Below are 26,590 nucleotides of genomic sequence, written 5' to 3' on the forward strand. Positions count from 1 at the left end.
TGAAACTGGAGCAGCAGCAAGGCCAGGTGGACTGGGGACAGCAAGGAGTCATCATACCAGGTAGTCCTGAGGCATGGTCCTAGGGCTCAGGTCCTCTGAGAGAAAGACAGAAAGAGAGAAAGAGAGAATTAGAGAGAGCATATTTAAATTCACACAGGACACCGGATAAGACAAGAGAAATACTCCAGATGTAACAGACTGACCCTAGCCCCCCGGCACATAAACTACTGCAGCATAAATACTGGAGGCTGAGACAGGAGGGATCAGAAGACACTGTGGCCCCATCCGATGATATCCCCGGACAGGGCCAAACAGGCAAACAGTCGTACCACTGTTCATCATTACTATTGTATCTAAAGGAATTATTTTAACACACATTGGTTAAAAGACTCATATCACAAAAATGAAATTACATTGATCAACATACCACATTACTTCATACTTACATTTCTTGTTTTACAACAATGACAAAGCATGCTTATTCATTTTTATTTATAATTTTCTAATCATAGCGAAAAAATATTTGGGATGGTAGTTTTTTTTTTCAATCTGCCTGCCACGGTGACTGGTGGACCAAAAACGAACCAAAAAAATACTTAGAAGACAATTGTCAAAGTTTGTAAAATAATTTAATCATTCACTCCATTGACCGTCTGACTTTGTCGTTCACACAGGAGAGAGATATGACTATCGTGGATCATCTGGGGAGCCTCAACAACATCCTGATGCTGAGGAAGCAGAGAAGAGCCTCTCCACATCAGAACACCTCAATAAACACCAGCGGACACTTACAGGGAAGAAACCGATCTGCTGCTCTGAATGTGGGAAGACTTATTCAAGATCAGATTCACTAAAATTACACTTGAGAATTCACACAGGTGAGAAGCTTTTCAACTGTGATCAATGTGGGAAGACATGCACCTCTTCATCAGAACTTAAAATACACCAGAGAATCCATACAGGAGAGAAACCTTATCGCTGCTCACAGTGTGGCATGACTTTCTCCAGATCACATTCATTGAAATCACACCTGAGAATTCATACAGGAGAGAAAACTTATGGCTGTGATCAATGTGGGAAGAGTTTTGCTACCTCAGCTAACCTGACTGCACACCAGAGAATACACACTGGAGAGAAGCATTACCACTGCTCTGACTGTGGAATAAGCTTAACCACGTCAAGGGGACTACTACTACACCAGAGAACACACACAGGAGAGCAGCCTTATAGCTGTTATCATTGTGGGAAGAGTTTTGCTCAGTCAAATAACCTGATATCACACCAGAGAACTCACACAGGAGAGCAGCCTTATAGCTGTTATCAATGTGGGAAGAGTTTTGCTCAGTCAAATAACCTGATATCACACCAGAGAACTCACACAGGACAGAAGCCCTATAGCTGTGATCAGTGTGGGAAGAGTTTTACTCAGTCAACCAACCTTAAATCACACCAGAGAACTCACACTGGAGAGAAGCCTTATAGCTGTGATCAATGTGAGAAGAGATACTCTGATTTAAGAGATCTGATTAAACATCAGAAAATGCACACCGTAGATCCACATAGAGTGGAATGTCCAACACCAGACCTGAGTAGTAGAACACAGAGAGTGGAATGTCCAACACCAGACCTGGGTAGTAGAATACAGAGTGCGGAATGACCTCCAACACCAGACCTGGGTAGTAGAACACAGAGAGTGGAATGTCCAACACCAGATCTGGGTAGTAGAACACAGAGAGTGGAATGTCCAACACCAGATCTGGGTAGTAGAACACAGAGTGTGGAGTGATCTCCAACACCAGACCTGGGTAGTAGAACACACAGCACGGAATGACCTCCAACACCAGACCTGGGTAGTAGAACACAGAGGGTGGAACGACCTCCAACACCAGACCTGCGTAGTAGAACACAGATTGTGGAATGACCTCCAACACCAGACCTGGGAGTAAGAACAAAGTGTCTGAAACACTTGGGGGGGGGGGGGGGGGGTTAGTTGAGAAATGTGTGTTAGGGGGTGGAGGTTGGTACCAATGATTGATTTATTTATATATATATATATATATATATATATATATATATATATATATATATATATACACTGCTCAAAAAAATAAAGGGAACACTTAAACAACACAATGTAACTCCAAGTCAATCACACTTATGTGAAATCAAACTGTCCACTTAGGAAGCAACACTGATTGACAATACATTTCACATGCTGTTGTGTAAATGGAATAGACAACAGGTGGAAATTATAGACAATTAGCAAGACACCCCCAATAAAGGAGTGGTTCTGCAGGTGGGGACCACAGACCACTTCTCAGTTCCTAGGCTTCCTGGCTGATGTTTTGGTCACTTTTGAATGCTGGCGGTGCTTTCACTCTAGTGGTAGCATGAGACGGAGTCTACAACCCACACAAGTGGCTCAAGTAGTGCAGCTCATCCAGGATGGCACATCAATGCGAGCTGTGGCAAGAAGGTTTGCTGTGTCTGTCAGCGTAGTGTCCAGAGCATGGAGGCGCTCCCAGGAGACAGGCCAGTACATCAGGAGACGTGGAGGAGGCCGTAGGAGGGCAACAACCCAGCAGCAGGACCGCTACCTCTGCCTTTGTGCAAGGAGGAGCAGGAGAAGCACTGCCAGAGCCCTGCAAAATGACCTCCAGCAGGCCAAAAATGTGCATGTGTCTGCTCAAACGGTCAGAAACAGACTCCATGAGGGTGGTATGAGGGCCCGACGTCCACAGGTGGGGGTTGTGCTTACAGCCCAACACCGTGCAGGACGTTTGGCATTTGCCAGAGAACACCAAGATTGGCAAATTCGCCACTGGCGCCCTGTGCTCTTCACAGATGAAAGCAGGTTCACACTGAGCACGTGACAGACGTGACAGAGTCTGGAGACGCCGTGGAGAACGTTCTGCTGCCTGCAACATCCTCCAGCATGACCGGTTTGGCGGTGGGTCAGTCATGGTGTGGGGTGGCATTTCTTTGGGGGGCCGCACAGCCCTCCACATGCTCGCCAGAGGTAGCCTGACTGCCATTAGGTACCGAGATGAGATCCTCAGACCCCTTGTGAGACCATATGCTGGTGCGGTTGGCCCTGGGTTCCTCCTAATGCAAGACAATGCTAGACCTCATGTGGCTGGAGTGTGTCAGCAGTTCCTGCAAGAGGAAGGCATTGATGCTATGGACTGGCCCGCCCGTTCCCCAGACCTGAATCCAATTGAGCACATCTGGGACATCATGTCTCACTCCATCCACCGTCGCCGCGTTGCACCACAGACTGTCCAGGAGTTGGCGGATGCTTTAGTCCAGGTCTGGGAGGAGATCCCTCAGGAGACCATCCGCCACCTCATCAGGAGCATTCCCAGGCATTGTAGGGAGATCATACAGGCACGTGGAGGCCACACACACTACTGAGCCTCATTTTGACTTGTTTTAAGGACATTACATCAAAGTTGGATCAGCCTGTAGTGTGGTTTTCCACTTTAATTTTGAGTGTGACTCCAAATCCAGACCTCCATGGCTTGATAAATTGGATTTCCATTGATTATTTTTGTGTGATTTTGTTGTCAGCACATTCAACTATGTAAAGAAAAAAGTATTTAATAAGATTATTTCTTTCATTCAGATCTAGGATGTGTTGTTTAAGTGTTCCCTTTATTTTTTTGAGCAGTATATATATATATATGTGTATATACACACTAGATGAGAGAAATGGAGTGCCGTTTTGAATGAAGCCACTGCGCCTCCATTTTGGTACTCCACCACCATTCTAAAAACTATTTAGGAAGCTATAGAAATGTATTTATTAATGTCTACATTTGTTGTATTCTATTACAGACACCTTCCTGCATACTTTTAAATGATATAATGTGAACTAAACACAGAGGACTATTTGGTCTAAATGGGGGAGGAGAGATGAGAAAGACAGTGAGATGTAGGACTCTAGACGGATGAAACACATTTTGTCATGGACATTGAGGGTTTCCACCATTATAAAGCAGTCAACTGGGTGGGACTTTCCTATTGGTTAAGGAAGTATCACATGATTCCATCCAGGTCATCAACTGGGTGGGACTTCCTATGGCAGGGTTCCCCAACTAGCAGCCTGCGGGCCGAATTTAGCCTGGTTTTATTTGGCCCCCAAAGATTTCTGAGCAACAAAAACAGAAGAGTTTTTTTTGTGTGGGGGGGAACACATAAAAGACTAAAAACACCAGCTCCAAGTGATTTTCATTCAAGAAATCTGTTCCCAAGTATTCCCATGTATAATAGAGAGACACGTGATCGTATAAAAATGTAAGCAAGGCGGTAATTTGCAGTCTACAAATTATTTGTATTTCTGTTCCGGCCCCCCGACACTCCGCTCAAGAAAAGAAATCGGCATGCGGCTGAATCTAGTTGATGATCCCTGTCCTATGGGTTGAGGAAGGATGACATGATTCCATCCGGGTCATTGGGAGGAATCAGCCAACCTTTACTTTAATACCTGTTCCAACACCACCCCTCTAGGTGGCAGTATGCACCCTTTCAGTTTGTTTTACCAACTCATAGAAGTAGTAGAAGAAGAACACAGACTACTTCAACATGGAGAAGACCTCAAGTTACCCTGGCGCTCACAGATACCCTAATGGGACATATAAAAAGATGATGTACCAATACTTCTCTATGGAAAACACCTTCAGACTACTCACCCAGAACTGTCCAGCTCTACTCTCAAACTTCAGACTACATACATACTGGCAGACAACAAGCTCCATACTATACAGGAAGACTACATACATCCTCGCAGACAACAAGCTCCATACTATACAGGAAGACTACATACGTACTGGCTGACAACAAGCTTCATACTATACAGGAAGACTACAGACATACTGGCAGACAACAAGCTCCATACTATACAGGAAGACTACATACTGGCAGACAACAAGCTTCATACTATACAGAAAGACTACAGACATACTGGCAGACAACAAGCTCCATACTATACAGGAAGACTACATACGTACTGGCTGACAACAAGCTTCATACTATACAGGAAGACTACAGACATACTGGCAGACAACAAGCTCCATACTATACAGGAAGACTACATACTGGCAGACAACAGGCTACATACTATACAGGAAGATTACATACTGGCAGACAACAAGCTCCATACTATACAGGAAGACTACATACATACTGGCAGACAACAAGCTCCATACTATACTGGCAGACTACAGGCTACATACTATACTGGCAGACTACAGGCTACATACTATACTGGCAGACTACAGGCTACATACTATACTGGCAGACTACAGACGACGTACTATACTGGCAGACTACAGACGACATACTATACTGGCAGACTACAGACAACATACTATACTGGCAGACTACATACTATATTGGCAGACTACAGATGACATACAATACTGGCAGACTACATACTATACTGGCAGACTACAGGCTACATACTATACTGGCAGACTACTGACGACATTCTATACTGGCAGACTACAGGCTACATACTATACTGGCAGACTACAGACGACATACTATACTGGCAGACTACAGACGACATACTATACTGGCAGACTACAGGTTACATACTTACTGGTAGACTACATACTATACTGGCAGACTACAGGCTTCATACTATACTGGCAGACTACAGACTATACTGGCAGACTACAGGCTACATACTATACTGGCAGACTACAGGCTTCATAATATACTGGCAGACTACAGACTATACTGGCAGACTACAGGCTACATACTATACTGGCAGACTATATACTATACTGGCAGACTACAGACGACATACTATACTGGCAGACTACAGACGACAATCTATACTGGCAGACTACAGGTTAGATACTTACTGGCAGACTACATACTATACTGGCAGACTACAGGCTTCATACTATACTGGCAGACTACAGACTATACTGGCAGACTACAGGCTACATACTATACTGGCAGACTACAGGCTACATACTATACTGGCAGACTATATACTATACTGGCAGACTACAGACGACATACTATACTGGCAGACTACAGACGACAATCTATACTGGCAGACTACAGGTTAGATACTTACTGGCAGACTACATACTATACTGGCAGACTACAGGCTTCATACTATACTGGCAGACTACAGACTATACTGGCAGACTACAGGCTACATACTATACTGGCAGACTACAGGCTACATACTATATTGGCAGACTATATACTATACTGGCAGACTACAGGCTACATAGTATATTGGCAGACTACAGACGACATACTGTACTGGCAGACTACATACTATACTGGCGGACTACATACTATACAGGTAGACTACAGGCTACATACTATACTGGCCGACTACAGACGACAATCTATACTGGCAGACTACATACTATACTGGCAGACAACAGGCTTCATAATATACTGGCAGACTACAGACTATACTGGCAGACTACAGGCTACATACTATACTGGCAGACTATATACTATACTGGCAGACTACAGGCTACATACTATATTGGCAGACTATATACTATACTGGCAGACTACAGACTATACTGGCAGACTGCAGGCTACATACTATACTGGCAGACTACAAGCTTCATACTATACTGGCAGACTACAGACTATACTGGCAGACTATATACTATACTGGCAGACTACAGGCTACATACTATACTGGCAGACTATATACTATACTGGCAGACTACAGGCTACATACTATACTGGCAGACTATATACTATACTGGCAGACTACAGGCTACATACTATACTGGCAGACTATATACTATACTGGCAGACTACAGGCTACATACTATATTGGCAGACCATATACTATACTGGCAGACTGCAGGCTACATACTATATTGGCAGACTATATACTATACTGGCAGACTACAGGCTACATACTATACTGGCAGACAACAAGCTCCATACTATACTGGCAGACTACATACATACTGGCAGACAACAAGCTCCATACTATACTGGCAGACTACAGGCTACATACTATTCTGGCAGACTACAGGCTACATAGTATATTGGCAGACTACAGACGACATACTATACTGGCAGACTACATACTATATTGGCAGACTACAGACGACATACAATACTGGCAGACTACAGACGACATACTATACTGGCAGACTACAGACGACGTACTATACTGGCAGACTACAGACGACGTACTATATTGGCAGACTACAGACGACATACTATATTGGCAGACTACAGACGACATACTATATTGGCAGACTACAGACGACATACTATACTGGCAGACTACAGACGACATACTATACTGGCAGACTACAGGCTACATACTATACTGGCAGACTACTGACGACATTCTATACGGGCAGACTACAGGCTACATACTATACTGGCAGACTACATACTATACTGGCAGACTACAGGCTTCATACTATACTGGCAGACTACAGACTATACTGGCAGACTACAGGCTACATACTATACTGGCAGACGACATACTATACTGGCAGACTACAGACGACAATCTATACTGGCAGACTACAGGTTACATACTTACTGGCAGACTACATACTATACTGGCAGACTACAGGCTTCATACTATACTGTCAGACTACAGGCTACATACTATACTGGCAGACTACATACTATACTGGCAGACTACAGGCTACATAGTATATTGGCAGACTACAGATGACATACTGTACTGGCAGACTACATACATACTGGCGGACTACATACTATACTGGCAGACTACAGGCTACATACTATACTGGCCGACTACAGACGACATTCTATACTGGCAGACTACAGGTTACATACTTACTGGCAGACTACATACTATACTGGCAGACTACAGGCTTCATAATATACTGGCAGACTACAGACTCTACTGGCAGACTACAGGCTACATACTATACTGGCAGACTATATACTATACTGGCAGACTACAGGCTACATACTATATTGGCAGACTATATACTATAGTGGCAGACTACAGGCTACATACTATATTGGCAGACTATATACTATACTGGCAGACTACAGGCTACATACTACACTGGCAGACTATATACTGTACTGGCAGACTACAGACTATACTGGCAGACTGCAGGCTACATACTATACTGGCAGACTACAAGCTTCATACTATACTGGCAGACTACAGACTATACTGGCAGACTATATACTATACTGGCAGACTACAGGCTACATACTATATTGGCAGACTATATACTATACTGGCAGACTACAGGCTACATACTATACTGGCAGACTATATACTATACTGGCAGACTACAGGCTACATACTATATTGGCAGACTATATACTATACTGGCAGACTACAGGCTACATACTATACTGGCAGACTATATACTATACTGGCAGACTACAGGCTACATACTATACTGGCAGACTACAGGCTACATACTATATTGGCAGACTATATACTGTACTGGCAGACTACAGACTATACTGGCAGACTGCAGGCTACATACTATACTGGCAGACTACAAGCTACATAATATACTGGCAGACTATATACTATACTGGCAGACTACAGACTATACTGGCAGACTATATACTATACTGGCAGACTACAGGCTACATACTATACTGGCAGACTATATACTATACTGGCAGACTACAGGCTACATACTATATTGGCAGACTATATACTATACTGGCAGACTACAGGCTACATACTACACTGGCAGACTATATACTATACTGGCAGACTACAGGCTACATACTATATTGGCAGACTATATACTATACTGGCAGACTACAGGTGACATACTATATTGGCAGACTATATACTATACTGGCAGACTACAGGCTACATACTACACTGGCAGACTATATACTATACTGGCAGACTACAGGCTACATACTATATTGGCAGACTATATACTATACTGGCAGACTGCAGGCTACATACTATATTGGCAGACTATATACTATACTGGCAGACTACAGGCTACATACTCTGCTGGCAGACTACAGGCTACATACTATATTGGCAGACTATATACTATACTGGCAGACTACAAGCTACATACTATACTGGCAGACTACAGGTGACATACAATATTGGCAGACTACATACTATACTGGCAGACTACAGGCTACATACTATACCTGCAGACTACATACTATACTGGCAGAATACAGTTTACATACTATACCGGCAGACTACAGACTACATACTATACTGGCAGACTTTAAGCTACATACTATACTGGCAGACTACAAGCTACATATTATACTGGCAGACTGCATACTGTACTGGCAGACTACATACTATACTGTAAGACTACAAACTATTCTGGCAGACTACAGGCTACATAGTATATTGGCAGACTACAGATGACATACTGTACTGGCAGACTACATACATACTGGCGGACTACATACTATACTGGCAGACTACAGGCTACATACTATACTGGCCGACTACAGACGACATTCTATACTGGCAGACTACAGGTTACATACTTACTGGCAGACTACATACTATACTGGCAGACTACAGGCTTCATAATATACTGGCAGACTACAGACTCTACTGGCAGACTACAGGCTACATACTATACTGGCAGACTATATACTATACTGGCAGACTACAGGCTACATACTATATTGGCAGACTATATACTATAGTGGCAGACTACAGGCTACATACTATATTGGCAGACTATATACTATACTGGCAGACTACAGGCTACATACTACACTGGCAGACTATATACTGTACTGGCAGACTACAGACTATACTGGCAGACTGCAGGCTACATACTATACTGGCAGACTACAAGCTTCATACTATACTGGCAGACTACAGACTATACTGGCAGACTATATACTATACTGGCAGACTACAGGCTACATACTATATTGGCAGACTATATACTATACTGGCAGACTACAGGCTACATACTATACTGGCAGACTATATACTATACTGGCAGACTACAGGCTACATACTATATTGGCAGACTATATACTATACTGGCAGACTACAGGCTACATACTATACTGGCAGACTATATACTATACTGGCAGACTACAGGCTACATACTATACTGGCAGACTACAGGCTACATACTATATTGGCAGACTATATACTGTACTGGCAGACTACAGACTATACTGGCAGACTGCAGGCTACATACTATACTGGCAGACTACAAGCTACATAATATACTGGCAGACTATATACTATACTGGCAGACTACAGACTATACTGGCAGACTATATACTATACTGGCAGACTACAGGCTACATACTATACTGGCAGACTATATACTATACTGGCAGACTACAGGCTACATACTATATTGGCAGACTATATACTATACTGGCAGACTACAGGCTACATACTACACTGGCAGACTATATACTATACTGGCAGACTACAGGCTACATACTATATTGGCAGACTATATACTATACTGGCAGACTACAGGTGACATACTATATTGGCAGACTATATACTATACTGGCAGACTACAGGCTACATACTACACTGGCAGACTATATACTATACTGGCAGACTACAGGCTACATACTATATTGGCAGACTATATACTATACTGGCAGACTGCAGGCTACATACTATATTGGCAGACTATATACTATACTGGCAGACTACAGGCTACATACTCTGCTGGCAGACTACAGGCTACATACTATATTGGCAGACTATATACTATACTGGCAGACTACAAGCTACATACTATACTGGCAGACTACAGGTGACATACAATATTGGCAGACTACATACTATACTGGCAGACTACAGGCTACATACTATACCTGCAGACTACATACTATACTGGCAGAATACAGTTTACATACTATACCGGCAGACTACAGACTACATACTATACTGGCAGACTTTAAGCTACATACTATACTGGCAGACTACAAGCTACATATTATACTGGCAGACTGCATACTGTACTGGCAGACTACATACTATACTGTAAGACTACAAACTATTCTGGCAGACTACAGGCTACATACTTTACTGGCAGGCTACAGACTACAGACGATACAGGAAACAACAGACCGCAGGCTACATGCTAAAGACTACAGGCTACATACTATTTCCTGGTTAAATAAAGGTGAAATAAAATAAATAAAGACTACATGCTCCATACTATACAGGAAGATTACTGACTACAACATGTAATGTTATAACATATTATTATTGAAATAAAAGAAAAACAATCATTGAAAGTGATTCACTTTTTGTCTGAAAATAAAATAAACTTTTGGTTCCTCAGCTGCATTGCTTACTCCAGTCAGCAGATGGCGATGTGCGTCTTTCATTCGATGCTGCCAGTGTGACGTATAACGTAGTAGACGGGATGCTTCTTTAACGATAACAACACTGCTTCTGGTTCAATCCCATGCTAGCTTGCTAGCCAACATAAAACCGAAACATTGAAGCGCTTTAGACCGTTCCTTTGTATATTAGTCGCTGTGTTTGTCACATAACGTTACTGGTTAACCCATTTAATATTAGCATTGTTGTTGTTAGCTAGCTGGCTCGTTAATATGGCACTAGGCTAATCGCTAATGCTAACTAGCTACCTAACATCTCTGACCTTAAACTCACTAAGCTACTCTCCCTGCTAACAGCAGCGTATATAATGAGTCAAAACAGTTTGTGCGAAAAGGGTCAATGCAGATAGTCCGGGTAACTAATGAACTATTTAGGGGTCTTATGGCTTTGGTGTAGAAGCTGTTTACGGCCCTGTTGGTTCCAGACATGGTGCATCGATACCGTTTGCTGTGCGGTAACAGAGAGAACAGTCTATGACTTGGGTGGCTGACAATTTTTAGGGCCTTCTTCTAACACCGCCTGGTATAGAGGTCCACTGGGCCGTAAGCACTGGCCTCTGTAGTGCCTTGAGGTCGGAATGTCAAACAGTTACCATGCCAAGCGGTGATGCAGCCAGTCAAGATGCTCTCAATGGTGCAGCTGTATAAAGGATCTGAGGGCCCAGTCCAAATCTTTTCAGCCTCCTGTGGGGAAGAGACATTTGTCGTGTCCTCTTCACAACTGTGTTGGTGTGTGTGGACCATGATAGATCCTTAGTGATGTGGACACTGAGGATCTTGAAGCTCTCAACCCGCTCCTCTACAGCCCTGTCGATGTGAATGGGGACGTGCTCGGCCCTCCGTTTCCTATAGTCCACGATCAGCTCCTTTGTCTTGCTGACGTTGAGGGAGAGGTTGTTGTCCTGGCACCACACCGCCAGGTCTCTGACCTCCTCCCTATAGGCGGGCTCATCGTCATTGGTGATCATACTTACCACCGTCGCGTCATCTGCAAACTTAATGATGGTGTTGGGGTTGTGGGTGAACAGGGAGTACAGGAGAGGACTAAGCATGCACCCCTCGTGTTGAACATGAACACAATTTAATACAACATAAAGTAATGACGATTGAGTCTTTGAATGAAGAGAAGGAGATAAAACATTTATACAGGGTGGGTTACCATTAAGACCAGGGGTCATCTCATTTACAAGGGAGCCCTGTTGAACATGAGCACAATTTAATATAACAGTGTAAGATAATAATATTAATACAATACACACAACAAGATGAATCAAAGCTAACACAACTGTCACATATCACCTCTACTTCAACTCAATCTAAACTGTCCAATGGAGACAAGCTAGTCCAGCTTCAAGGTGGCCTGAAGGCTATTCCATCAGCTGGGGGCATAAAAAATATTTATTGCACTGTTAAAGCAAGAAACACAATCATCTTATTACATTGTTTGCCAGAATAAGCTATGTAATTAATATTTTTCAAGTCTGCGTTACCCACTCCAGTCAACAGATGACGATGTGAGTATTTCAGGTCATACTTCTTGCGTGACGTATAATCTAGTGGACGGGACGGGATGTTTCTCCAACAACAGGCTACTGATTCAACCGCCTCGGTAGCGTTCTCGCAAACATAAAACAGAAGCTTTGAAGCTCTTTAGACCGATCTTGGGTATAGTTATTATTAGTTCAAACATAATTCAGTTTACACATCAACTAGTTAAGTTGAACTTAATTTGCTAGCAAATTTGTTAAATTGATACTGAGTTTAGGCTAGTCGTTAATGCTAGTTAGCTAACATCACCGACCATGAGCTCACTAAATTACTCGCCCCCTGCCAAAGAAGAGGTCGTCAGCTGGACGGAGAAAGAAGCTCTGGGGCTGAACATTGTCGTAAAAGAAGAAGAAGAGTATATTACAATAAAAGCAGAGGAGGACGTTTTCAGAATGAAAAGGGAGGAAGATGAGGCTTTCACATTGAAAGAAGAGGATGATATAGTGAAAGAAGAGAGAGAACCTTTTGGAGTGAAAGAAGAAGAGGTAGAAGCTTTCATAATTAAAAAGGAGGAAGAGGAGGCTATCACATTGAAAGAAGAGAATGAGCCTTTTGGAGTGGAAGAGGAGGTAGAAGCTTTCAGAATTAAAAAGGAGGAAGAGGCTATCACATTGAAAGAAGAAGAGGATATTACAATGAAAAAAGTGGAAGAACCTTTTGGGGAGGAAGAGGAGGCTATTTCAAAAAAAGAAAATGATGAAGATGTTTTGGGAGTGAAAGAGGATGAGGAGGAAGGAATGGAGGAGGAGACTGAAGATCTGATTATTACCAGTAGGTATTGTCTTTAAAACAGGGTCATAAACTATGCAGTTGTTGAACTATTGTGTGATTTTTAAGGGGCATTCTACTGAAGTGCTGCACTCAAATATGTTGTTCAGTACTGTATGAGTTGTTAAAAGGGAAAACTGTGATTGGTACATGCAGTTTTTTTACTTTTAAATGAATGATATATATAGCCATTGATTCTTGGAGATAATACAGTGCCTTCAGAAAATATTCACACCCCTTGACTTTTTCCACATTTTGATGTGAATTGAAAATTGATTCAAGTGAGATTGTGTCACTGGCCAACACACAATACCCCATATTGTCAAAGTGAAATGACATTTTCAGACATTTTTACAAATGAATAGCTGAAAATGTTGTGAATCAGTAAGTATTCAACCCCTTTGTTATGGCATGCCTAAATAAGTTCAGGAGTAAGTATGTGCTTAATAAGTCAGATAAGTTTAATAGAATCACTCTGTGTGCATACTGGTGTTTATCATGCTTTTTGAATGACTACTTACTCTCTGTACCTAGGGCTGTGCGATATATCGAATTCATTTGAGTAATTCAAAATATTTTTTCTTTTTTTTAAGCTCCCCAGTCCCCCGCTCATGCTGCACACTTGAATAATGCAACACGGCATGTAGAAATGTTGAAACTGCTCATTACTGTTCGCAAAACAATGTCCCTACAGGCTAGAACACTTTGAATTGTAGGCTAACTTTCCTTGCCAGCTGACAGCTGAATTCACTATCCTAGTACTTTGTTTGCGATAACATGCAAACCATAACACAAGATATGCTAATTTCAAAGCTGACTTAACAAAAAAGTTTCTCTCTCGCCACCTTATAATTCACTTATTCAACTTCCTTTTGCCTCCTGTCTGGTTTCCACTAGATTCCATAGCCACATTCTGCCTTGCGAATGACGTCATTCATTTCTTAAATAGACAGTGTTCACTTTTAGAAGGGATTGCTTCCTCTAGTACAATAAAATAACGTGATCCGTTTCAGGAAGCTAGGCGTATGTCGCACTTAATGGATGAGATAATGGATGGACTGGACATGCCGAGAGATGAGTTTGGATTGGTCTGGCATGTTGCATGCTTTTGTCTATAACATGAGCTGCTCAGTATGTGTAGATCATTCTTATTAACGCTTTAATTTTTTTTAAGATATCATGGAGAACTGCAAAAGTGTTGCTACTGGTCTCAACAACATTGCTGCCCTGAATTTAGCAGGCGCTATCGACAAAGATCAGTGGGGAAAAGTTGTAACAGACTACTTTCTGGAGGATGATCGTGCCATGTTGACTCTCTCGGACTCTGAAAATGAATCAGATGATGAGGAAATCCCTGACTTAGGTAAAAACATTTTCATTGAACCAGACGTTGTAGAGTCTTCTGATGACAGTGATGGGAAACAAACGTCGATCAACAGTGTGTTTTTGACAGAAGAAGTTGACGACAGAGTTTTGAAATCAGTGCAATGCCCAGGGGAAGCAGATTATAAGGAGATGGAGAAAATTCTGGCGTTTGATTGCAAATGCGGAGGGAGTCGAAAAGAGAACACAGAAGGCTTTTGTATAAAACAACTGTCTACGGATTACATCTTCAAACTAAGGGCAACCATGGCAACCGTGACAGAGAAGGAGAAAGATCTGATGATTCTTATGGCATTGCACACGGTCAGTGTGAACCAGAGTGACTTGACACAACGGGCCAAGCAAGCTGTACAAACAAAACGGAAACGACACAGGACGTCTTACTTAGTTAAAGGGGTTCCAGTCTGCCGTAATGCATTCATCCGTGTATACGGGTAAGTCTAGCTACATCAAATTTTGTCTAACTAGTTCAAGCATACTGTTAGCTAGCTAGCTTACGTTAGCTGGCTCGCTAGCTAACGTTACTTGTATGATCTTTGTCGTAATATTGTTTGTATCTCAGAATTCTATTTGCATTGCTAGTTATAGCCTAATGTTAGCTAGCTAGCTAACATTGTTAGCTAGCTAGCTAACATTGAACCTAGTTGGTTAGCTTTATTATGGTTCATTGTTTAGCTAGCTAGCTAACATTGAACCTAGTTTATTCGATTTGTTATGATTTATTGTATAGCTAGTTAGCTAGCTACATGGTCTAAACAAAAGACTCCACTTCGCCAGATGATTACATGGCCCATCAAGTTAGCCAGGTGTGTCTGGGGGTGATTACAGCCATCTATTGTATTTCATGAACATGTGTACACTACTGTTCAACAGTTTGGGGTCACTTAGAAATGTCCTTGTTTTTGAAAGAAAAGCACATTTTTTTTGGTCCATTTAAAATAACATAAAATTGATCAGTAATACAGTGTGGACATTGTTAATGTTGTAAATGACTATTGTAGCTGGAAATGGCAGATTTATTTTATGGAATCAGAGGCCCATTGTCAACAACCATCACTCCTGTGTTCCAATGGCACATTGTGTTAGCTAATCCAAGTTTATCATTTAAAAAGGCTAATTGATCATTAGAAAACCCTTTTGCAATTATGTTAGCACAGCTGAAAACTTGGTCTGATTAAAGAAGCAATAAAACTGGCCTTCTTTAGACTAGTTGAGTATCTGGAGCATCAGCATTTGTGGGTTCGATTACAGGGTCAAAATGGCCTGAAACAAAGACTTTCTTCTGAAACTCGTCAGTCTATTCTTGCAAAGAAAAAGCCATATCTCAGACTGGCCAATAAAAGAAAAGATTAAGATGGGCAAAAGAACACAGACACTAGACAGAGAAACTCTGCCTAGAAGGCCAGTATCCCTGAGTCGCCTCTCCACTGTTGATGTTGAGACTGGTGTTTTGCGGGTACTATTTAATGTAGCTGCCAGTTGAGGACTTGAGGCATCTGTTTCTCAAACTAGACACTAATGTACTTGTCCTCTTGTTCAGTTATGCACCGAGCCTCCCACTCCTCTTTCTATAATGGGCCTTTGTACTCCTATGTAGATATTCCATAAAGAATCAGCCGTTTCCAGCTACAATAGTCATTTAGAACCTTACACCAAAAGTGCTTTTCTTTAAAAAAAAAAAAAAAAAAAGGATATTTCTAAGTGACCCCGATCTTTTGAACAGTGGTGTACATGTCTAGACACTAGTGACCCATCCACGTAGCTAGATGTTATAGCCTCTCTTTGACCCATCGATTTAGAGAAGTGTGTCTGGGAGGCCTCATCTTATAATGCTAAAATATTTGTATCTGGAATTTGTCTTTCAGCATCAGTAGAACACGCCTGACTCTCCTCCACCAGTCATACAAGGAGAATGGTCTAATGCCTCCCATCAAAAAGAGAGCTGGCCCAAGCAAGCACAGGTTACACCTGAAGCATGAGGACTTGCAGCGAGTTGTGAACTTCATCAACAACTTCGCAGAGGATAACGCAATAGTATTACCAGGACGCCACCAAGGACACAAACACTTTGGTGGAAAGTTGCTGCCATCTCATGTGACAAAAGCAGCGGTGTGGCATCTCTACAAGGAATCAATGACAACACTTGGTATTTAAAGCATAAACAACACGTTTAGATTATTTTATTTACTTTCAACATGATTGGCACTACTTTTATTGATCTCACATTATTTGTGTATTTTCCAGAGCTACGTGCAGTCAGGCTGCCTTCCTTCAGGAATCTATGGAGAAAATTGCTGTCCCACATCTCCAGCACTAAGTCCAGGACAGACCTGTGCTGGCAGTGCCACAGGAACAACAACTATCAGGTCTTCGAATCTGCTAATCTGCCAGAAGCTGTTAAGTCAGCCAAGCTGAAGAAGCAAGAGGAGCATCTCCTGCTTGTTCAGAGTGAGCGGTCTGTCTACCAGAAGATGGTTGCTGACTGCAAGACCACCTGTCAAGACCTGCAGTTGTCTCTGGGGGGCCCTACTGAACCAGCAAGTAAAGACATTAGGATGCATTACAGCTTTGGTTTTGCTCAACAAGTAAGCAACATTTCCTCCTTTTTATAAATGGGAAGCAGGCACACGCATCTTTCACTGACCTGTGTAAAAATAGAGTGACAGGGATGTGACAATTTATTTTTGTTTAATGTGCTTTTGTTATTTGCAGGTGCACTATCCTTCTGACCCTATGCAGCCAGGTCCTATCTACTTTTTAACTCCTCGCAAGTGTGGCTTGTTTGGTGTCTGCTGTGAAGGAATCCCACAACAAGTCAACTACTTGATCGATGAAGGCATGTCATCCAGCAAAGGCAGCAGCACAGTCATCAACTACATGCACCATTTCTTCACCAACTACGGAGTTGGGGAAACACGCGTGGACCTGAATTGTGATAACGGCAGTGGCCAAAACAAGAACAAGTTTGTGCTCTGGTATTGTGCCTGGCGGACCATGCACAACCTCCACCACAGTCTGGACCTTCACTTCCTGATCACAGGCCACACCAAGTTTGCCCCCGACTGGTTCTTCAGCCTCATCAAGCAGCGCTTCAGAAAGACCAGAGTGAACACTTTGTCTGAGATTGCTGGTGTTGTGAAGGACAGCACTGTGACAGGGGTCAGCATCCCACAGCTGGTTGGACTGGAGGACGGTACGGTGCTGATGGAAAGCTATGGCTGGCAACAACACCTGACTCCGTTCTTCAGGCCACTGCCACAGATCAAGCAGTACCAGCACTTCAGGTGAATATCATTTTCATGGCATTGTATGAAATGATTGTTATTATCTAAACTTGGGAGGTGAATTGATGTTATGAAAGGTTTTAATGCCTTTCCTGTTTTACAGCTTCGATGCTCTGGAGCCTGGTGTTGTTGTCGCCAAGGAGCATTCTGACTCAGTCGGGACCAGGTTTCAGCTGCTCCGCAACGCTGACATCCTTCCTCCCATAGACGGTCTGCCTGTACAAGCGCCACCTGGACTGGACACGGCTAGACAAACGTATCTTTTTGAGAAGATCAGGGAGTTCTGCGACGAAGATGCCATGGACATCACATGCCCTGCACCAAAGTCAAGGGCAGGACAGAAGCGTGGTGTGGACTGGGGGAAGAGTTCTCAGTAATCCGGACAATCTGCAGTACCTCTATTCACATAACTCTCTCCTAGCACACAGGCTATACGTTGCTGCTACAATTTTCTTTTTATCCTGCTGCTCAGCCACTTTACCCCTGATTGAATACTTATAACTACTACCTCCTCTATCACCAGTATCACTGATATCTGTTTTAGTTTTTTTGACACTTTCTGTTTTTGATATTGCTATGCAAATATGGAAGTAACCATTTCAATGCACCGTGTACACCTTCTGTATCCTATGCATGTGACAAACATTGATTTTTATTTGATATATAGTGTGTGTTTACCAGAGACAGTAATGTAAAGAACAACATGACCTGCACCAAAGTCAGATTAGCCTCTTGACGGGCTCGTCCCGCATCGAAAAATCCTATCGCCATTAGCTTAACCTCTCTAGGCTAGGCGGGACGAATTCGTCCCACCTACGTAACAGCCACTGCCAGCCTGTGGCGCGATTTTCAAAACCTTAAAAATCCTATTACTTCAATTTCTCAAACATATGACTATTTTACAGCCATTTAAAGACAAGACTCTCGTTAATCTAACCACACTGTCCGATTTCAAAAAGGCTTTACAACGAAAGCAAAACATTAGATTATGTCAGCAGAGTACCAAGCCAGAAATAATCAGACACCCATTTTTCAAGCCAGCATATAATGTCACCAAAACCCAGAAGACAGCTAAATGCAGCACTCACCTTTGATGATCTTCATCAGATGACAACCCTAGGACATTATGTTATACAATACATGCATGTTTTGTTCAATCAAGTTCATATTTATAAATTAGCATACCCCCCAGAACTAGCATACCCCCCGCAAACTTCCGGGGAATTCGCTAACATTTTACTAAATTACTCACGATAAACGTTCACAAAAAGCATAACAATTATTTTAAGAATTATAGATACAGACCTCCTCTATGCACTCGATATGTCCGATTTTAAAATAGCTTTTTGGTGAAAGCACATTTTGCAATATTCTAAGTACATAGCCCAGGCATCACGGGCTCGCTATTTAGACACCCGGCAAGTTTAGCACTCACCATAATCATATTTACTATTATAAAAGTTTGATTACCTTTTGTTGTCTTCGTCAGAATGCACACCCAGGACTGCTACTTCAATAACAAATGTTGGTTTGGTCCAAAATAATCCATCGTTATATCCGAATAGCGGCGTTTTGTTCGTGCGTTCCAGACACTATCCGAAATAGTAAAGAAGTGTCACGCGAATGGCGCAATTCGTGACAATAAAATTCTAAGTATTCCATTACCGTACTTCGAAGCATGTCAACCGCTGTTTAAAATCAATTTTTACGACATTTTTCTCGTAGAAAAGCGATAATATTCCGACAGGGAATCTCCTTTTCGGCAAACAGAGGAAAAAATCCCAAAGGCGGGGGCGGTCGGGGTCACGCGCATAAGCCCAGTGTCCCTTGATCGGCCACTTGAGAAAGGCGATAATGTGTTTCAGCCTGGGGCTGGAATGACGACATTCTGTTTTTTCCCGGGCTCTGAGCGCCTATGGACGACGTGGGAAGTGTCACGTTAGAGCAGAGATCCTTAGTAAATGATAGAGATGGAAAAGAAGTTCAAGAAATGGTCAGACAGGCCACTTCCTGTAAAGGAATCTCTCAGGTTTTGACCTGCCATTTGAGTTCTGTTCTACTCACAGACACCATTAAAACAGTTTTAGAAAATTTAGGGTGTTTTCTATCCATATGTAATAAGTATATGCATATTCTAGTTACTGGGTAGGAGTGGTAACCAGATTAAATCGGGTATGTTTTTTATCCAGCCGTGTCAATACTGCCCCCTATCCTAAACAGGATAACATTTTTATTTTATTTTTTTCAAATATAGGACTATGTTATATCGTTTTATAGATACACCTCTCCTGAATCGAACCACGTTGTCCGATTTCAAAAAGGCTTTACAGCAAAAGCAAAACATTAGATTATGTTAGAGGAGTATATCGTAAAAGTAGCCACATAGCCATTTTCCGACCAACCACATGCATCACAAATAACCAAAAAACAGCTAAATGCAGCACTAACCTTTGACAATCTTCATCAGATGACACTCCTAGGACATCATGTTACACAATACATGCATTCTTTTGTTCGATAAAGTTCATATTTATATATAAAAACAGCATTTTACGTCGGCGCGTAACGTTGACTAACTATTTTCCCTCAAATGCATCTGGTGAAACAGCGCTACAATTTACTAAATTACTATTCGAAAACATTTTTAAAATGTAATATTGCCAGATTTAAAAATAACTTTACTGGGTAATCACACTTTTCGATAAAAGGGGATGCGATACTCAGAAAATAGGCTAGCAATACAGGTCAGCGCCATCTTGGAACAATCGCATATCAAATCTAGTCTTGTATACTATTGTCAATAATCCCTTACCTTTGATTATCTTCATCAGAAAGCACTTCCAGGGATCCCAGGTCCACAACAAATGTATTTTCGTTCGAAAAAGTTAATCCTTTACGTCCCAATAGCTTGTTCTTGTTAGCGCGTTCTGAAGGCTGCACCAAAAGTTCCGTCGTGCGCGGGACTCCTCTTTCAACAAAATGCATTTTTTTTTTTTTTTTAGGTTCGTTCAAATATGTCAAACGTTGTATAACATAAATCTTTAGGGCCTTTTTCAACCAGAGCTCCAATAAGATTCAAGGGGGACGGTTGCATTGTCTTTCTAAACGTTTCGAAAGGGGAGGGTAGCCAGGGGCGCCGGCGTCATAATGGTGATGGCCCTCCTCATGTGACCACTTTCCACAGACTCTCATTCTGTCAGTTTTCACAGTAGAAGGCTCAAATCACTTTGTAAAGACTGGGGACATCTAGTGGAAGCATTAGGAAGTGCTCAATGAACCATTGCTCACTGTGTGATTTACAGGCAAAGTGATGAAGTTGAGTCCGCAATTCAGAATTCCACTTCCTGTTACGATCTGTCTCGGGGTTTTGACTGCCATATAAGTTCTGTTATACTCACAGACACCATTCAAACAGTTTTAGAAACTTTAGGGTGTTTTCTATCCACAAGTATTAATTATATGCATATCCTAGCTTCTGAGTTTGAGTAGGAGGCTGTTTAACCTCTTACATCTAGACGTTCCGCTAGCGGAACACCTGCTCCAATATCCAATGATAGGCGTGGCGCGAATGACAAATTCCTCAAAAATACAAAAACTTCCATTTTTTCAAACATATGACTATTTTACAGCATTTTAAAGACAAGACTCTCCTTTATCTAACCACACTGTCCGATTTCAAAAAGGCTTTACAGCGAAAGCAAAACATTAGATTATGTCAGCAGAGTACCCAGCCAGAAATAATCAGACACCCATTTTTCAAGCTAGCATATAATGTCACAAAAAACAAAACCACAGCTAAATGCAGCACTAACCTTTGATGATCTTCATCAGATGACACACCTAGGACATTATGTTATATAATACATGCATGTTTTGTTCAATCAAGTTCATATTTATATCAAAAAACAGCTTTTTACATTAGCATGTGACGTTCAGAACTAGCATATCCCCCGCAAACCTCCGGTGAATTTACTAAATTACTCCCGATAAACGTTCACAAAAAACATAACAATTATTTTAAGAATTATAGATACAGAACTCCTTTGTGCAATCGAGGTGTCCGATTTTAAAATAGCTTTTCGGTGAAAGCACATTTTGCAATATTCTGAGTAGATAGCCCAGCCATCACAGCTAGCTATTTAGACACCCAGCAAGTTTAGCCCTGACCAAACTCCGATTTACTATTAGAAAAGTTTGATTACCTTTGGTGTTCTTCGTCAGAATGCACTCCCAGGACTGCTACTTCAATAACAAATGTTGGTTTGGTTCAAAATAATCCATTGTTATATCCAAATAGCGGCATTTTGTTCGTGCGTTCAAGACACTATCCGAAGTGTAAATAAGGGTCACGAGCACGACGCATTTCGTGACAAAAGATTTCTAAATATTCCATTACCGTACTTCGAAGCATGTCAACCGCTGTTTAAAATCAATTTTTATGCCATTTTTCTCGTAAAAAAGCGATAATATTCCGACCGGGAAAGCGTGTATACGTACAAAGAGAGAGAAAATAAAAGCATGGGATCCCCTCGTGCACGAGCCTGAGTCTCACAGTACTGTGACCAGCCACTACCCAAACGCGCTACTTTTTTTCAGCCAGAGCCTGCAAAGCCACGATTCAGCTTTTTGACGCCTTCTGAGAGCCCATGGGAGCCGTAGGAAGTGTCGCGTAACAGCAGAGATCCCCTGTAATGGATAGAGATAATCAAGAAGGGCAAGAAATGGTCAGACAGGGCACTTCCTGTAAGGAATCTTGTCAGGTTTTGGCCTGCCAAATGAGTTCTGTTATACACAGACACCATTCAAACAGTTTTAGAAACTTTAGTGTTTTCTATCCAAAGCTAATAATTATATGCATATTCTAGTTTCTGGGCAGGAGTAATAATCAGATTAAATGGGGTATGTTTTTTATCCGGCCGTGAAAATACTGCCCCCTAGCCATAACAGGTTAAAATGGGCACAATTTTTTTTCAAAAATCGCTGTAGCTGTATCCTAGGCGACCGTCAAGAGGTTAGGATATAGGCCAAGGGCAAGATGAAGTGTATTTTTACCTGGAGTTTTCCTTATTGTAGGTTACTACGTCTACCACTTGTCTTAATCTTTGGTTGTTTACTATGCAATCTTACTCACTCTGTTTAGCACATGGCCTCACATGTCAATCCTTAAAGAGATGGGTGGGGCTAAGGCTTAAGAGGGTGTGAACGATGCTGAATGGGTGCAGACCAAGAAGAGCTCTCCAGTAGGTGTACCAAAACATTCAAGGGCATATGTCTCTGTTGTCCCAAAGGCGGGAAGGTAGGTGACAAGTTTAGGTCCAAAATAAACATTGGCCTTATTTTGGAACCTCTTGCTTGGCCTTTTCCTCTATGGTTTACACACTAAAGCTCTTCACGGATCCATCTGTACCTGAATACCCGAGACCCGATCAGGTCCGACTCGAGAATTCACGGTTCTGGGTGGGATCTGATCGTCAGGAAGCTGGGTTGATTACCATCCAGATAATCCATCTGTCTGACTCTAGTGTTAGGTTCTTATTTTCCAGAGTAAATAACCCACGGACACTAGAGAAGCTTAAACCAAGTTTATTTTTCCCAAAGGTTCTGTACAGCTGAAATCAGACCCCCAAACATTTCAGACATCACAGTTTATATGAATCCTACTTCATACACTCCTCCTCCTCACAGTTTATATGAATCCTACTTCATTCACTCCTCCTCACAGTTTATATGAATCCTACTTCATACACTCCTCCTCACAGTTTATATGCATCCTACTTCATACACTCTTCCTCAAAGTTTATGGCTCCACGGGAAAGAAGGTAACCAGATACCAACCCTGATTACTCCCTCAAGGGGAACTGACCTCACCCCTCACCTCCTGACCTCACCCCTCACCTCCTGACCTCAACCCCTCCTTCACCTAATCCACAGATATCCATCTGTCTTCCCTATATCATCACATCACTCCCCTCTCCTCCATCAAACACATTCCAAAGCTGCCTTCTTTCTTCTTGAGAACCATTAACTTCTAACATAACCCAGTCTCTTTCATTTCCTATCATTCATTTAATATCTCAATGTTCAAAGTTTAGCCCATTCCAACACTATGAATTAGAAATTCTGCTCTCAGTCTGAGTAATGATTTTAACTCAGATTTAATTATTGATCAGTTTCTCTGCTTCTCGGCAGAGAAACTGTTTTGATGTTGACGAGTTAGTAAGGATAGAGTGAACTCCAGTTCTGTTTTAGTTTTTTTGACTTGGTCTAAACAGACGTATTGTAGGTATTACTATAACGTGCATGTGTAATAGTAGGTATTACTATATAGTACACGTGTAATAGTAGGTATTACTATATAGTACGTGTGTAATAGTAGGTATTACGATATAGTTCTAATGGCCCGTCCACAGGGCTCCCCCTGTTCTAATGGCCCGTCCACAGGGCTCCCCCTGTTCTAATGGCCCGTCCACAGGGCTCCCCCTGTTCTAATGGCCCGTCCACAGGGCTCCCCCTGTTCTAATGGCCCGTCCACAGGGCTCCCCCTGTTCTAATGGCCCGTCCACAGGGCTCCCCCTGTTCTAATGGCCCGTCCACAGGGCTCCCCCTGTTCTAATGGCCCGTTCACAGGGCTCCCCCTGTTCTAATGGCCCGTCCACAGGGCTCCCCCTGTTCTAATGGCCCGTCCACAGGGCTCCCCCTGTTCTAATGGCCCGTCCACAGGGCTCCCTCTGTTCTAATGGACCGTCCACAGGGCTCCCTCTGTTCTAATGGACCGTCCACATGGAGCCCTCATGGGAGCCGTTATGAACTAGACATGGACACGAATGATCCATTGGTAGCTTGTTGTTACCAAGTATTGGTGCTAACCGTGTGTTATAGGATGCTAGCATGCTAGTTAGCTACGGCGTCATAGGACACGGTGCACTAGGTGGGTTTTCACGGAAGAATACTGTACCAAGTTATCTAGCGGAATAAACTAAGCTTGAGCCTATTCCTGGAAACATTGAACCACTGTAGTTTACATCAATTTTAATTTCTAGTGGTAGCTAGAAAAGTTATATTTTAGCGTTTTAGTGTTTCAGTGAATTGTTAGTGAGGGAGGCCCTGCTCTCTCGCTTCCCCAGTTGTTTAGTTAATTTTCATGCCAATCTCCTTTGCATTAGAGTAGCCTCTCCTGTAGCCTATCAACTATGTGTCGGTCTATCCCTGTTCTCTCCTCTCTGCACAGGCCATACAAACGCTTCACATCGCGTGGCCGCTGCCACTCTAACCTGGTGGTCCCAGCGCGCATGACCCACGTGGAGTTCCAGGTCTCTGGTAGCCTCTGGAACTGCCGGTCTGCGGCCAACAAGGCAGAGTTCATCTCAGCCTATGCTACCCTCCAGTCCCTCGACTTCTTGGCGCTGACGGAAACATGGAATACCACAGAAAACACTGCTACTCCTACTGCTCTCTCCTCGTCCGACCACGTGTTCTCGCACACCCCGAGAGCATCTGGTGAACGGGGTGGTGGCACTGGAATCCTCATCTCTCCATAGTGGACCGTCTCTCTTTCAAATCTGTCTATCTCCTCATTTGAATTCCATGCTGTCACAATCACTAGCCCATTCAAGCTTAACATCCTTACCATTTATCGCCCTCCAGGTTCCCTTGGAGAGTTCATCAATGAGCTTGACGCCTTGATAAGTTCCTTTCCTGAGGATGGCTCACCCCTCAGAGTTCTGGGTGACTTTAACCTCCCTACGTCTACCTTTGACTCATTTCTCTCTGCCTCCTTCTTTCCACTCCTCTCCTCTTTTGACCTCACCCTCTCACCGTCCCCCCCTACTCACAAGGCAGGCAATACGCTTGACCTCATCTTCACTAGATGCTGTTCTTCTACTAATCTCACTGCAACTCCCCTCCAAGTCTCCGATCACTACCTTGTATCCTTTTCCCTCTCGCTCTCCTCCAACACTACTCACTCTGCCCCTACTCAGATGGTATTGCGCCGTCGCAACCTTCGCTCTCTCTCTCCTGCTACTCTCTCCTCTTCCATCCTATCATCTCTTCCCTCTTCTCAATCCTTCTCCAACCAATCTCCTGATTCTGCCTCCTCAACCCTCCTCCCTTTCTGCATCCTTTGACTCTCTATGTCCCCTATCCTCCGACCGGCTCGGTCCTCCCCTCCTGCTCCGTGGCTTGACGACTCATTGCGAGCTCACAGAACAGGGCTCCGGGCAGCTGAGCGGAAATGGAGGAAAACTAGCCTCCCTGCG

At 42.7% G+C, this 26,590-nt stretch overlaps 2 protein-coding genes across 2 annotated transcripts; both read left to right on the top strand.

Annotated features, from left to right (window-relative positions):
* Positions 1-652: 652 nt before the first annotated feature.
* Positions 653-1,935, top strand: LOC123738377 (uncharacterized; the record flags this gene model as incomplete). The annotated part of the gene is made up of 1 exon (XM_045713444.1): positions 653-1,935. A coding segment is annotated over one exon (1,005 nt), but the record flags the coding sequence as incomplete, so codon positions are not given.
* Positions 1,936-11,365: 9,430 nt separating this feature from the next.
* LOC123731615 (uncharacterized) lies at positions 11,366-23,676 on the top strand. The gene is made up of 6 exons (XM_045711072.2): positions 11,366-13,668; positions 14,840-15,482; positions 16,914-17,194; positions 17,293-17,633; positions 17,761-18,332; positions 18,436-23,676. Exons 1-6 carry the CDS (start codon positions 13,152-13,154, stop codon positions 18,707-18,709), a joined length of 2,628 nt encoding a protein of 875 aa, XP_045567028.1. The 5' UTR covers positions 11,366-13,151; the 3' UTR covers positions 18,710-23,676.
* Positions 23,677-26,590: the final 2,914 nt, after the last annotated feature.

This window comes from Salmo salar, chromosome 02 (genome assembly GCF_965601325.2).
Source record: "Salmo salar chromosome 02, fSalSal1, whole genome shotgun sequence".
In the NCBI taxonomy this organism is placed as follows: Eukaryota; Metazoa; Chordata; class Actinopteri; order Salmoniformes; family Salmonidae; genus Salmo; species Salmo salar.

Excerpts from the sequence above, each read along its gene's own strand:
- LOC123731615 (XM_045711072.2), top strand. The coding sequence starts at position 13,152 with ATGAGCTCACTAAATTACTCGCCCCCTGCCAAAGAAGAGGTCGTCAGC. Across the intron at positions 13,669-14,839 it reads TGAAGATCTGATTATTACCA|ATATCATGGAGAACTGCAAA; the intron begins GTAGGTATTGTC and ends ATTTTTTTTAAG. Across the intron at positions 17,195-17,292 it reads GGAATCAATGACAACACTTG|AGCTACGTGCAGTCAGGCTG; the intron begins GTATTTAAAGCA and ends TGTATTTTCCAG.